This window comes from Caretta caretta, chromosome 19 (assembly GCF_965140235.1).
Source record: "Caretta caretta isolate rCarCar2 chromosome 19, rCarCar1.hap1, whole genome shotgun sequence".
Classification (NCBI taxonomy): Eukaryota; Metazoa; Chordata; order Testudines; family Cheloniidae; genus Caretta; species Caretta caretta.
The window spans coordinates 7,635,492-7,650,041 of NC_134224.1; the positions used below are offsets into that span (position 1 = coordinate 7,635,492).

The window sequence follows — 14,550 nt, forward strand, 5'->3', positions numbered from 1 at the left end:
TTGACTTGATGAAAAGGGACTCTGAAAGTAGCCATTTAAATCAGAAAGCAGGAAAACAGGCTACTTTAAAAGAAAACCAACTTTGGACATGCATAACTAACTGTGTCTCCATCTCTCAGGGGAAGAGGTGTTGCTCATCCAGGAGAAGCTGGATGGCATCAAGACTCGTTACTCGGACATCACAGCCACTAGCTCTAAGGCTCTCAGGACGTTGGAGCAGGCTCGGCAGCTGGCCACCAAGTTCCAGTCCACACATGAGGAACTGACCAGCTGGATGAGTGAGGTGGAGGAGGAGCTGATGTCCAGTGGGGGGCAGTCGCCTATTGGAGAGCAGATACCCCAATTCCAGCAGAGGCAGAAGGTCAGAACTTTTGAAATACTGAGCTCAATGTCAAAAGCTGGGAATGCACCAGAGCCAGAGAGCTTGCGCACTGCATTGAGAATGCACCGCAGAGGTGGTGCCTCATTGACTTCTTCAAGCGACATATTGTTGCTATTATTCTCTTTGAGAGAGAATTTGCTCTTAAGAGTGCAACGCCTAGAAGCAGGGGGTAACGGAAGGGAAAATATCCGTTCGGTCCGTGACGAGGGCTCGTCGGCACGACGGGAATACAAATAATAGCAACAATGTTTCGCTTTAAGAAGCCAATGAGGCACCATCCTTTTCCGGCTTATGGGAGGCTGCAGCTCAGAAATCTTAAAGATCAGTTAATACATTAAAATTATCTTAACAAAGCAGAAGGTAACACGTTGCCTGTAATCTCCTCACTTATAGCCTCTCTATCACCCACATCGGGGCCCCCCCCATAGAAAATACAGCTGTCAAGTTCATCTTCCCTTCCCTCACTTTGACCCCATTGCTCTCCCTTTGAATCCTTCTGATTGACTGATTCCCCAGTGTTCACCCCATCAAATTCAAGCTACAAGTCCTTGCCTTCAGTGCCCTTCGCAGCTGCCCCTCCCTGCTCATCCACACTTGTCTCTTATCGTGTTGTCCCTGCCAGTTTCCCCCAAGGATGCCAGCCTTTCGCTGAAAACACTCTTTCAAATTACTTGGACCCATCAAGACGTGCACCTAGCTAGTGCATGTATCTGCCTTCTTACGAATGCTGCCTTATTCTCCTTTCCCCTGTGGGTTCAAACAGCACCTGGCAAACGGGCAGTCCTGCTAAACAATAACCTGGTGAACAGCTCCACTGGGGATCTTGTACCGGTGAAAAGAATGAAGGGAACTTGGCCGCAAGACCATTACGATTCAAATGTAGGAACAGCCTCTTGCCAACTCTGTATCGGGGATGTTAACTGAGATGTACTGTATATGCTCTCGCTCCGTGTCTTCCTCAGGAGCTTAAGAAGGAGGTTATGGAGCACAGGCTTGTTCTGGATACTGTGAATGAGGTGAGCCGCGCCCTCTTGGGACTGGTGCCTTGGCGAGCCCGTGAAGGGCTGGACAAACTCGTGTCAGATACCAACGAGCAGTACAAGATGGTCAGTGACACTGTCCGGCAGAGAGTGGAAGAGATAGATGCTGCTATACAAAGGTCACAACAGGTAACCTTATAGTCTCTTGTGGCTCACTCAGGAGGGGGTTTGGCGGGGGCTGCATGCCAGCTGATTCACCACGGCTTCCCTCTAAGTAGCAACGTAACTTGAGCTATAGACGTGAGAATTGCATGATGGGGAAGCACCAGCTAATGCTGAGAAATGAACAGATTTGGGAGTTTGTGTGGTAGAACTGGCGACAGAGTCTAGCTGGTTTCTGAACAGGCTGCCTTCATAATGGTTTTGGTGATAGTTCGGTGCCTCTTAGAGAAGTTCTGTTTTAACTTAGTGCTCCTGGCTTTTGGGTTGCGGCACGAGTGGATTGTGTCTAAAACTGATGGCGGGCGACTCTCAGGCCCAGAAATGTAATCCATAATTCTGACAGCCCGGGGATTTATTTCAGAATAAGAATCTTTCTAACACCTTATTCTTTGGGGACTGAGGACAGTGAGGAGCTAAACTCTTCGCCAGTAGCTTTGAGCCCAGGTAACACAAGCAGAACTCACCCAGACAAACCTGCGGTGTGAAAGAGCAGTCTCTTTCCCCGCGGACAGAAAGGGCATTTAAGGGGCTTGCTTCATTATACTCTGTAGCGCTAAACTTGCAAGTTGCCTTGCTGCTCTCTGCTTTAAAACCTGCTAAAGAAGCCAGTACCCTCTTCCAGGCAACGATGTGTTAATTATGTCACCTGATGGCAGCTGTTCGTCAAACACCCAGCGTGTAATGGACTATGCTGACCAACATTTTGGACTATGGTTAGCGAAGTTGGTCATGTCCGCTTTAAATCCTATGAGGATTCAGATATGTGTCTGTTTAGCTCTTTCCACTGTTGGCCTGTTTCATAGGAGTCCTGCGGATAAAACCCAGGGCTGTTTTTATTTCTCTTGCAGAAGTGGGTACTGTCTCTTTAAATGTTTGCTAAAAGAGGGGGAAATGTAGCTTGTGTTTCACTTTCACCGTGTAAAAAAGTGTGTGTTCTCTCCTGGGGTCTCCACAGAGCAAAAGCAGATAGCTGTTGAAAGGGATGGCGTCCCTTTAGGACAGCTGTCTGCTGCTGCATAGGTAGGTTTGGAAGGATTCGGTTTTTATTGGTAAATGTCAGAAAACTTCCATTTCACCCTACGCACAAACTGGTGAAGAATATTTCCATCCATGAGCATCAAAATTTAAGATAAGCAAAGGAAGAAAAAATCTGCTTAAGAATTTGTCAGAGGCAGATTTAAGGCTGTTTACTTTGTCTGTATTTGATGTTGACAGTTTGTGTTTTAAGTTTTAAATCTTTCATTTTATGCATCTCAGCTTCCACGGGTCATTACGTAATTATTGCCTGACCCTTTCCCCATAATTGCTTAAAAATAAACATAGATGTTATCCCTCAAAATGATTAAAAAAGTGAATTCTGCTAAGCCTCGTCCTAGGCATCTCTCTGTGGAAACGTTACCTCAGGATTGTTGAGCAATTATTGCCACATTACTCAGAGTAGAACTGCAATTGTTTTCAATTTTGGGGGGGAAGCTTTTTAAAAAAAACAACAACAACCTGGTAATTTTCCTCAAATCAAATGTGGGAATAAGACCTACTGGTGTGTGTTGGCGTTAAAGTTATGTTGTTTTTCCATGTCTTTCTTTGTACGTATGTGACTGCATCTCATTGTCTGGCTGTCTCTTCCTTGGGGTTGCTTTGTCCAGCATCAGGCCTGCTCGGTCTGTGCCTATTACCTTTGCACATGGCTGTGCATTTCTCTTTTTCCAGTTGTGAGTCCACCTTGCTGTTTGTAGTATGGAGATATGTATCTATGAGACCATTGTCCTTGCTTCAGAGGATGTCTCTCTCTCTGTGTGTGTCGCTGTTGCTGTCGTGTTGGTTTGTGCATCTGTGTAAATGCTGTCCTTGCTCTGTGTGTGTCGCTAACTTGTTGCGCTCGGTCTCCTCTCCCTATCCGCTAGTATGAGCAAGCTGCTGATGCAGAATTAGCCTGGGTTGCTGAGACCAAACGGAAATTGATGGCACTTGGTCCAATTCGTCTGGAGCAAGACCAGACAACAGCCCAGCTGCAGGTCCAAAAGGTACGTGCAATATGCATGCACTACTTTTGCTCGTTGGGTGAAAGGATGGGCAAGACCTTATTCATTGTCTGCAGCAGCGGGGAGAAGAAAATTGCTCCTTGAATAGAGGTGGTGAGTGAAATGGAACAGCTAATTGGTATGTCAGGGTGATATTAATTCATTTGCCTGGAGTAGGGCAAATCATTGATCATGTAGGAGAGGAAGTTGGTAATTTATTAGCTAGGATTGAGCTGGGGGTGGCTGTGATGAGCTAGAGTAGGAAGGGTGAAGCTCAGTTATGGGGGTGAGTCATTTGTGTGAAGGGATGGAGAGTTTATTGGTTAGGGTACAAGCACGATCTTTCTCTAGGGAGGCACGTTAGTTTTATAGAGCTGAGAATGGACCTATCCAGAGAATAGCAATTCAGCTGGGTTTTTAAGTAATAGAGTCACTGAGGTGGTCAGTTAAGAATGATCCCTCCAGGACAAGATATACCTGAATTTTTGAGATACCACAAGACCTGCAGGTTTAAAATGTGGCTGAATTAGACAGACAAACAACTCTTCGTATAAAGGTATCTAGCCCTCTAACTGCAGGCCTGCCAGCACTCCAGCTCCACTTTAGGCTAATTTCCAGTTGTTTAGATATCCATGTTTTTAGATGTCTTAGAAGCTATGATATTCCACACATTTTCTTCACGGGTTTATTAGCTTCCCTTGTCACCCACCTTAAATCATATCTGTAAGTAGTTTGTGTAGGTGTATGTAGCCCAGTTTCCATCCCCTTCCACTGGTTTGCTAGCAAACATTTTCTGACCTTAACACGGAATAGGTGTTTTTTTCCTTTTGCACGTTCTCGGATCTAGCTTAGCCTCAGGGAGTGATTTTCTGTGAAAGTGATGTTCAGAGTCCAGATGGTATTGCATTAATAGCAGTTATTACTGGAATTGATACCATGTACTGTCAATTTTACATGGTCAGTCTGGTGCCAGCTCACACCCCTGAGCTGTGAGTTCAGAGTGTTTAGACATCTTAGTAACCACTTGGTTTTGGGTGCCCAACGTTAAAAATCATGGTTAGATCATGGTGGCTTCTAGGCTTCGGTCAACACACAAGTCAGTTTGAGGCTTCTAGCATAGACATAACCACCTGGGCAGTCTAAGTCCGAATGTCATGAAAAGCTGCAACGTTAATGCCATTAGAGAAGAGTGAACTTCAAATAGTGAGGCTACCTGTACATATTTTAGATCTGCATATCACTGACTGCTCTCTTCAGTGGAAAATCATCTTTGGTGTCCTTTTTTCCTTCCTGGTGGCCAAAATTGGGACAAAAATGTCCTGGATTTTGTATCGTTGTTAAGAGCTGAGCACTACAATACAATTGAGGCCAAACAAAGAGTGCAAAGGAAAAAAGACTTCATTGATAAATAAGCTAATAACAGCTGTCTCAGGTGTAGCTTGAAATAAAGAGTTTTGTATCCTTTCCCAGACTTGACAGCAATAGAAATAGAAAGTCTCATCGGCTTTTGCAAAAAAAGGAAAGAAAAAAGAATCCGTGTTATCATAAAGAGAGGACTGTCACATGTGATGTTAAATTGAGCTCAGCTTGGCTTTCCGCTGTTGTGGGTCTATTGTTAATCATATGGCCCTTCGGAATATAAATTATAGTTGTCCTACAGCACCTTTCATCAACAGTCTTGTCTCAGAGTGCTTTACTTGTATGAAATGTAATTCAGCCTCACAACACCCCTGTGAAGTGGGTCAGTGGTCGTATCTCATGGCAGGTGGGGAAACTGAGGGACAGAGCTAGGAAAGTGACTTGCCTAAAGTCACACTCAAATTAGTGGCAGAACTCGGAATAGTTCCCTGACTCTTCTGTCGGGTGCAAAGGTCAGCCTATTGCGATGGGTTCTATCGCCCCCCTGGAGTTTCTGTGTAAGGTGTGAGGCGCGGCTGGGTTCATGGGCAGTAAAAATGAACTTGATGCTCCAAGTCTGAACCAGTCTTTAATTTCACTTGGCTTTTTCCAGGCTTCTGAAAGAGATGTTAATTTATTAAGAGTGAAATTCCAAAACACAGTTGAGAAGAAAACGCAGTAATCTGCAGGTGAAGTCAGATTATGAGGATGTCATGGGATATTTGATTGAGTGTTTACAGTCTCTGATTTACTCGACCACCTGGTGATCATTTTCACCAGTCATCTGGCCACTTTGGCAGAGTTTCTGAACTCCATTCCCCCCCAGTACAAGCACTGTGGGAAGACAAGAAGTTTTGTGGCTTGGAGATCATTCTGAACATTTCCTTCCTACAGGCTTTCTCCATAGACATCATTCGACACAAAGATTCTATGGATGAGCTGTTCAGCCAGCGTAATGAGATCTTTGGAACATGTGGAGAAGAACAGAAAGCTATGTTACAGGTAAATCCATGTCTTTGATACATGTAGACCTCATGAGAGAGTCTTACACAGCAGAGCTCCTCCTGGCAAGTAATGGATTAAATACGGGAGGGAGAAAAGTAGAGTGCACATTTCCTGCATCTGTCTGTTTCCTTGTATCTTTCTCCTTGATTTAAAATTATTCCATCTCTAATTGTGCCAAACAATAATACCCACGGGGGTCGTTTCCCATTTATTAATTTTCTAGTTTTGTTGCAGTGTTTATAAAGGCAAAATTGTAGGGATCTCAGATACCATTTTGGTTGGCGTTACAGTGTGCAGACGTGGGACTCCATCGTTTCCGTTCACGGCATGCGGCCGGCTCGTTTTCTCTGCCCTTGCATCTGTCACCAACTCCACACCCTCCTCCTATTCCCTCTAGGAGAAAACGGAGTCTCTTGTGGAGCAGTACGATGCTGTTAGCCAACTCAACTCCGAGCGCTACGCATGCTTAGAGCGCGCGCAGGCCTTGGTGAGCCAGTTCTGGGAGACGTATGAAGAGCTCAACCCGTGGACTGAAGAAATACAGGTGCTTCTAGCACAGTTACCCCCTCCAGCTATTGATCATGAGCAGCTCAAACAGCAGCAAGAGGACATGAGGGTAAGGGGGAGAGGTTTTTGTTTGTATCATTTACACCAGGTAGAACTGATTCCGCCCTCTGTATAAAATGGAGGCTTCAAGGTAAAAGGGCCGATGAATAAGGCTACGATTTTGTGATGGGTATTTTAAGTCCCGGACAGGTCGTGGGCAATAACCAAACATTCACGGAAGCCAGTGACCTGTCCCTGACTTATTAAAAATAACTATGACGAAATGGAGAGAGAGAGGCGGGTACAGCACCCAGTGCTGCTGCAGGCTCCAGGGTTCCCCCCACCCACAGTGGCTGAGAGAACGGGGTCCCCCCCTGCCGCCGGCAGCAGCTTGGAGCTGCAGGGTCACTGTGCTGGCTGGGAGCTGCAGGGTCCACCTGCCACAGCAGCTGGTGGGGGCACCCCCGCTGGCAGCAGCTGGGAGCTGCGGGGTCCCCGCTCCTGCAGTGGCTGGGAGTTGCAGGGAGGCTCCTCCAGCTGACAGCTCCAACTCCACTGCATTGGGGCTGAAGCGAAAACGTCACGGAGGTCTCTGGAAGTCACAGATTCTGTGAATTCCATGGCCTCCGTAACAAAACCTTAGCCTTACCCACGAGTGTAGTTTGCAGACCAGTAGGTGGCAGGCAACTATCTAAGCGCTCCACTTTTTGGAGTTTCCACCTGTCTGTCACAGTGACATCTGTAGAAATCTAATCCAGCTCAGGTGTCACACCCCTAAGAGTTTGTATTTTAAATAGAAATTTTGATTGTAAACCCATGGGAGATGGATCGTCTATGTATTTGTCCTCTGGGTGTGATGATGCCATAGGGTGTGTGTGCGTTCTGCTTAAAAGAACAGATGGGCAAAGAAAGAGCAGCTCTTTATCAGAGTTATCACCTGGAGGGTGTGGGAATATCAGCTTCTTGGGGCAGGGGGTTGAAGGTGGGGAAATACTGCTGAGGTCAGTGGGGAAGCCTTCCCGTAGCAGGCTGGACAAAGATCAAGCATGATGGCTGACTATAATGGGGATTGGCATGTTAGAAATACCCAGGCACCATGTAGCTGACCCATGCTGGGCCAAGAGATGCCCAGGAAGTCGATGGCGTGAAGTAAATACGCTGTGAATTTGAATACACATCTATTTTTTCCATCCTATAGCAACTAAGAGAGTCTATAGCTGAACATAAGCCTCATATTGACAAGCTGCTGAAAATTGGACCGCAGCTGAAGGAGCTCAACCTTGAGGAAGGGGCGATGGTACAGGAGAAATATTTGACCACAGAGGCCATGTATGCCAGAATCAAAGAGGAGGTGCGCCAGCGAGCTCTGGCACTAGATGAGGCTGTTTCACAATCCACTCAGGTACGTTTCTCCTTGCGCACAAAGAAGCTGCAGTTTTGTATTTGTGTTTATCACAGCTCCCTGGGGAAGGCAGGCTCTGAAGTTTACTTCTGTACCGTTGCTTACAACTAAATGCCCATTACTGTTCAGATCTGTTCTAGGAAGCCATTTGCTGGCAGGCTGGTGCGTGGTGGGTTGATCTGCATAGTGCTTGCCTGTCCAGGGGCGTCTGGGAAGGCTGGTGCTGATAGATTTGCAAAAGCTGTACAGAAAGAGATTGAATCCTGATGTAAACAGGGTAATAAATGTTTACAGACTTAATAATGTTCCTCATTAAAAGGGCTTTTTGGCATCTGCCCGTGATGGATGGGTCTGGCAAGACTGTGAGTAGCGCTTAGAGAACTGGATCTTGTTCCTGATAAGCAGGAAACTACTGTACGTATAATGAACAACTACAAGATCATTTACATAGGAGAGGTAATCATCTTCCCTTGTATATGGGCTCTGTGGAGGAGTCCTAAAAGGGAAGAACTATGTGAAGGGAAGGGCAGAGATTGTACAAATTGAAGTGAAGAAAGGATGTGAAGAACTTTCGTTGCATGCAACGGGGATTAGTGTTTGTAGCTATGTTTCACTTCAGCTAATATTTACTGTAGCAGTTTTGTCGTCACGTCTGGGTTATTTATTCCTGCGTTGTTTAGTCACTTCTCTTGGTTTGCACTTGTATTAACTCCAAGTTTTTCCCCCCACACACACACTCCTTCCGTCTCATCTCTCACTCACATTGTGGAATGTGTTATCTTTGTGTGTTGCTGCCTGTTCCTGTCTTCCCCACCTGGTCCCATTTCATTGTTGTGTTGACTGCGCCCCACCATTGCAGATCTCAGAGGTAAGCCTCACCACGTTCGCCGTTCGTTTACATTCTCATTCTTTGGGCTAGATGAGTCTTAATTCATTTGATACCCAGATTCCTACTGTATTATATCTCTTTATGCAGTTCAATGGAACCTGCTAAGAACAAAGTCAGACACAGGGAAATTCCATTTTGGTTGAAGAATTAAAGTCCTTAACTCTTTTGTTTTATTGCAATGTGCAAATTGAAGTTCCACTTTGGTAGTGAGCTTCTGCTTAGAAATTCAAGTGTTCCGTAGGGAAAAAAAACATTTTACTGCTATAAAAGAGATCTACGCTGAAGCATATTCTGCCTTAGCGGGAGGGACTGGTTGGTTCACCCAAGTTTGTTAGTTTTAAGACAGTCTAGTGACGATAGAGTTTGCACCTAGGACCTATTTCCTTCTTTTTCGCTGCCGTTATAATGTGAAACTCAGTGGAAACAAGAGGCTCTCCTATTGTGCGAGTAGCAGGTCCAGTTCCATGAGCAGACATCTAGTTAGAATAACTTTCCCTTATTGCCCTTCATTCTGTCTTGTAAATACTAGATTATCTTTAACGCTAACTTTAACAATGCCAAATCTCCTTCCTTTATCAGTAAGATCAGCCAAAGCAACAGCAGAAACCTGAAGCCAAAGCAACACAGCGTCCCATTCTCTCTTCTTTCCTATACACACATGCTTTCCACCCGGTGGTTGCAGTCGGGTTGGGAGTTGAGGTGGTTTCTATGCCAGGCTCCCCTGAGCTGAGGCCCCTGCGTCGCCAAACACATGCAGGTTACGGCTAATGTGCTGGCACATGGGTCAGGACTAGTGTGACTGAGTTTTCCTATGCCCATCCTGTAGCACTGCCCTTTGGAGAGAAGGGGATGTCAATCAGACTTGAATTCTGTGGGTTTGGGTACAATAACAAGCTGCTGCTGCATTTGGTTCACGGTTTCCTGTGCTCTCTCTGTAGGCTTAGCTAACTGCAATCTGGTTTAACTCCTGCAGCCGCTGCAGAATGCAGTTGTTAGTGACAAAACCAGTGACAGACATCAAATTGGAGGCTGCAGGTGTAATGGGCATTCTAGGGAAGATGAATTCTCTTTGAGAAAAGAGAGCAGTTTGCATGCTCTGAACATTATGCCGCATACATTGGAGTAATTCAGTACTGTACAGTCCTCTAACCTGCCTGATGGACTTGCCTTTGTTCAGTTCCACGATAAGATTGAGCCTATGCTGGAGACGCTGGAGAACCTTTCCTCCCGCCTGCGCATGCCGCCCGTGATCCCAGCCGAAGTTGATAAAATCAGGGAGTGCATCAGTGAAAACAAAAATTCCACCATGGAGCTGGAAAAACTGCAGCCAACCTTCGAAGCGCTGAAACGCCGTGGGGAAGAGCTGATCGGGCGATCGCAGGGGGCAGACAAGGACCTGGCAGCCAAAGGTACCGCACGGAAGTGCCGGAGACATCTCACGTCTGCTCGGAGAGGCAGTTTGTTATATTTAGTGTATCTAGGATGGCAAGTTTCTCATATAACCAAAATGTATCTTGTTTATCGAGGGACTGGCATTGATAGAGCAATAAGGAGCATTTGACTGCTCAGTGATAGGTCCAAATCCAGCCCCGTTCAGAGGGAACTGCAGACTGTTACCCCGTGGCAGCTCTCAGGGGGGTCTATTCCCAGTGACTTGGTTTCAGTTCAGGCCCTGAAGGGGGGGGCGGAAATGTCCACATCACAAAACCACCAATATGATTGGCACCTTTGTTGGCAGTCTTGGGCACAAGCCCATGGACTGAATGAGCAGAGGGAGGTGGTCAGGTGTGGGGTGGGCACGTGGGCAGGTTTGTAACTGTTCTCTGGATAAATAAAGACTGTATTTCTGTATCTTGGTGTTTGTCACATATTCATCCAGCTTCTTTCTACGTTCATATTTCTGGCACTCTTGGCCACTTCAGTTCTTATTTGAAGGTTCCCTCAGGTTAAGTTTACATGGCAAAAAGGCCCCCGCGGCACGAGTCTTGGAGACCAGGTCTTCAGGTTCAGGCTCAAGCTACGGTGCTAAATATAGCCCTGCAAACGCTGGGGGTTCGGCTGGCGCTCAGGCTCTGAAACCCACCCCCGTCTTCGGCCAGCCTGAGCCTGCAAGTCTCCACGGCTGTGAGTGTCCCCATCGTCCAAAGCCTGAGTCTGCAGATCTGGGCTCTGAGACTCAGTGCTGCAGGTTGTGGAAGGGTTTTTTTTTTTTGCTGTGTAGACAAACTTGTAAACCTTTCTCATCATCACGTTTGTATGCAGATGCTTTGATTAGTAACTGGAGATTGCGGGTCAGAACAGGTGAAGAATAAAGAGTCCTGACTTGTTTTGTTTTTTCTCCCTCCCCCTCCAGAAATCCAGGATAAGCTGAATCAGATGGTGTTTTTCTGGGAAGACATCAAGGCTCAGGCAGAGGGACGTGAAAGTAAGTTCCTTGATGTCCTGGAGCTGGCAGAGAAATTCTGGTACGAAATGGCAACCCTCCTGACTACTGTCAAAGAGACACAGGATATTGTTCACGACCTGGAGAGCCCAGGCATTGACCCATCAATCATCAAGCAGCAGGTGGAGGCCGCAGAGGTAAGGACTGTGGACATGTCATTCCACATTGGCCCTGTCTGTGCTACAGCTTGTAACCACGTTTGGGTCTCAAAGCAGATACAGCCAAATGTTGTTGTACCCCAGTTTTGTGAGCACCCAACATGGTTACAAATCATGCTCTCATTTTATTTAGAAACCATGGGAGAGCCGTGGTTTGGGGGCGCGGAATTTCAGGATATTGTTTCATTTCAAGTGGAAAAAACAACAGCCTGTACCAGAGCCTGAAACGGTGCTAAAATCATCTTAGCTGTAACTACGCTGGGGAAACGCTTGTCAAGCAAGTGTTCAGAGCTGTCCGCTGCCCTGTTTAGAGCATAATTGTTACCATGGTTCTGCTCCCAATGTGGGCTGGATCTGTCCAGATTGTGAGATGCAGATTACATTCCAGTTAGACCTAAGGCTACTGTAGAATAAAACGATAATAGTGGATGGACAGCAACACTCATCTCTATTTGAAATCATGTGGTAGAGTCCGCTTTGGATGTTTGCATAGTTGACTTTAGTTTGACTCAGGGTTTTTTTTTTAATATGTATACATCTCACCCCGGTTTACTTGTATGTGCCACTCCCATTTTATAACTAGTCTGACTTTGGTTTAGACATACTGGCTCTCTGACAACCCGTTTAATTCCTGGTTTCGTAAAACTCTCTGAAAACTCTATAACTTGCAGATGGGGGTCACCGTCTTTCCAGTTCAGACAAATGCAGATGCGGTTTTTACCTTGTTATTCCCATCTGCTTGCAAATGGTGATGGCATCCCATGCATCAGACAATGGAAGAAGTGTGGATTGGACTCAGTTACCTGAAAACACATACCTGCTTCTTAATGTGATGCTCACCTGTTGGGTTGAGGGCTCATTGATCTCAGTCTTCAACCAGAATGCAAAACGTTAGCTAGCCAGTGTAATCTCCATACTCTAACTCCCACTGCATGCACCGTCAAATGGAGTTTTGGAATAGCATTTACTAAACAAGCCTATTTTTTAATTTATCACCCTCTCTGAATTTAGACTATCAAAGAGGAAACTGATGGCGTGCATGAAGAACTGGAGTTTATTCGTGTGCTTGGAGCTGAATTAATTATGGCCTGTGGTGAAACCGAGAAACCAGAAGTGAAGAAAAGCATTGACGAGGTAGGAAAACCAGCAGCTCAGAGGTGGGGTACAAGCCATGTGAAGGGCAGTGTTGGTTCAGATGGAATTGTCTACTGAATTTGGGGGCAATCCTGTGTTTTGCAGATGAACAATGCATGGGAAAACCTAAGCAAAACCTGGAAGGAGAGGCTAGAGAAACTCGAGGACGCTATGCAGTCTGCTGTGCAGTATCAGGATACGCTACAGGTGAGGCAGCTGTCGGTAGTTACTTGTATTGTGTGGACCAGCAGCCCATTGTGCTTGGCGCTGCATGAGCAGAGAACAAAAAGATAGTCACTGCCCCCAAAGAGCTGACAATCTAAGGTAGGCCCTGGGTACAATGACCCACTGAATGCAGTCCATTCAATCAGCATTTCTTCTGCTTCTCTGGTGACAATTTGAAATTGACCCAGCCTGCGTTCACCCTCTCAAATACACCCCTCTTTGGGGTGGGGGCGGCAAGGGATGGAGGAAATGGGCCTGATCCTAGTCTGCTGCTTATGCTGTGGTCTGTGGAAGGAAGGAGATCACTAAGCAGTGTGCATGAAAACTACCCATCTGTTTGCCTGGAAAGAGAAGTTCTGTTGATTGGTCCAAGGATGGCACAGTCTGCCCCCAAGCTCTGCTGATGGCCTGTGGAGTGGGTGTGCTTTCCTTGTCCAATGATCATGGAGGTCTGGTTTTCCTAGTTATGTATGTGTTCCTCTTAGGCAATGTTTGATTGGCTGGATAACACCGTGATTAAGCTGTGCAACATGCCACCGGTCGGCACTGACCTCAACACTGTTAAGGAGCAGCTGAATGAGATGAAGGTAAGCGTGCTACATTAGACACGGTTCTTCAGGGCTTGTTCTGTGTTGGAGGCAGAGTTCTGCAGTTTGTTTGTGGTTTTTTTGTTGTTTCCCCCTCCACGCTTTGGCAGGAGTTTAAAATGGAGGTTTACCAGCAGCAGATTGAAATGGAGAAGCTTAATCACCAAGGCGAACTGATGCTAAAAAAAGCGACGGATGAGACAGACAGAGACATCATCAGGGAACCGCTGACAGAGCTGAAACATCTCTGGGAGAACTTGGGCGAGAAGATTGCTCACAGACAGGTATGGTGAAGGAGAGCTGCCAAAACCCAGGGCTGAAAATAAACCTGTAAGTCGTCAGCATCCTCCTCCTCTTCCTGCTCCCTCCTGATTAACGTTTTTCTTTGCTACCTTTGAACAGCACAAGTTAGAAACTGCTCTGCTGGCACTTGGTCAGTTCCAGCATGCGTTAGCAGAACTGATGGCCTGGCTGACCCATACAGAAGAGTTGTTAGATGCACAAAGACCAATCAATGGCGACCCAAGGGTCATTGAAGTAGAACTTGCCAAACACCATGTACGTACTCTGTGTTCTGCCTTTTTGTCTGGCCTTAAAGGGGACAATGGCTCCCTAGAAGTTATTTGCATTGATTTGTTTCCTTGGGATAGGGTTGGAGTTAACAAAACATTGTAGAGGCAAATGTGTAACGTGACCCAATCCACCCTGTGCAGGTGCTGAAGAACGATGTGTTGGCTCACCAAGCAACTGTGGAGACAGTAAATAAAGCCGGCAATGAGCTCCTGGAATCCAGTGCGGGAGACGATGCAAACAGCCTGCGGAACCGCCTGGAGAAATTGAATTCGTGCTGGGAGTCTGTCCTGCAGAAAACGGAGGAGAGGGAGCAGCAGCTGCAGTCAACGCTTCAGCAGGTCAGTGAGCTTGTTCTGGAGACAGAAACGTTTGTGCTTGCAGAAGAGATCTGCAGAGGGTGTCTAGTGCTGGCTTGGCATCTCTCTTTCCCGGGTGAAGGGTAGAGGAGGTGATGTATAGTGTTGTCTTCACTGCTGGGAAAGGTATTGCTACCTCAGGGTAAGTGACTTGTGTGAGCTGTCGTAAGATGACAGGGCTCTTTAGTTTTACCTTGAGGTAAACTAGGTGAGGACAGCACTATGTCCC

General features: G+C 46.4%; 1 protein-coding gene across 28 annotated transcripts in view; it reads left to right on the forward strand.

Moving 5' to 3' along the window:
- The window catches only part of MACF1 (microtubule actin crosslinking factor 1), a 252,185-nt gene that overhangs the window by 209,190 nt on the left and 28,445 nt on the right, over window positions 1-14,550 (forward strand). For all 28 annotated transcript variants that reach the window (XM_048825763.2, XM_048825769.2, XM_048825770.2 and 25 more), the window contains 14 exons: window positions 120-361; window positions 1,345-1,551; window positions 3,489-3,608; window positions 5,898-6,005; window positions 6,406-6,624; window positions 7,753-7,956; window positions 10,023-10,254; window positions 11,199-11,425; window positions 12,458-12,580; window positions 12,686-12,787; window positions 13,291-13,392; window positions 13,503-13,676; window positions 13,795-13,950; window positions 14,106-14,303. In XM_048825763.2, the coding sequence (XP_048681720.2) occupies window positions 120-361; window positions 1,345-1,551; window positions 3,489-3,608; window positions 5,898-6,005; window positions 6,406-6,624; window positions 7,753-7,956; window positions 10,023-10,254; window positions 11,199-11,425; window positions 12,458-12,580; window positions 12,686-12,787; window positions 13,291-13,392; window positions 13,503-13,676; window positions 13,795-13,950; window positions 14,106-14,303 (2,414 nt within the window). The remainder of the gene's footprint in view (window positions 1-119; window positions 362-1,344; window positions 1,552-3,488; window positions 3,609-5,897; window positions 6,006-6,405; window positions 6,625-7,752; window positions 7,957-10,022; window positions 10,255-11,198; window positions 11,426-12,457; window positions 12,581-12,685; window positions 12,788-13,290; window positions 13,393-13,502; window positions 13,677-13,794; window positions 13,951-14,105; window positions 14,304-14,550) is intronic.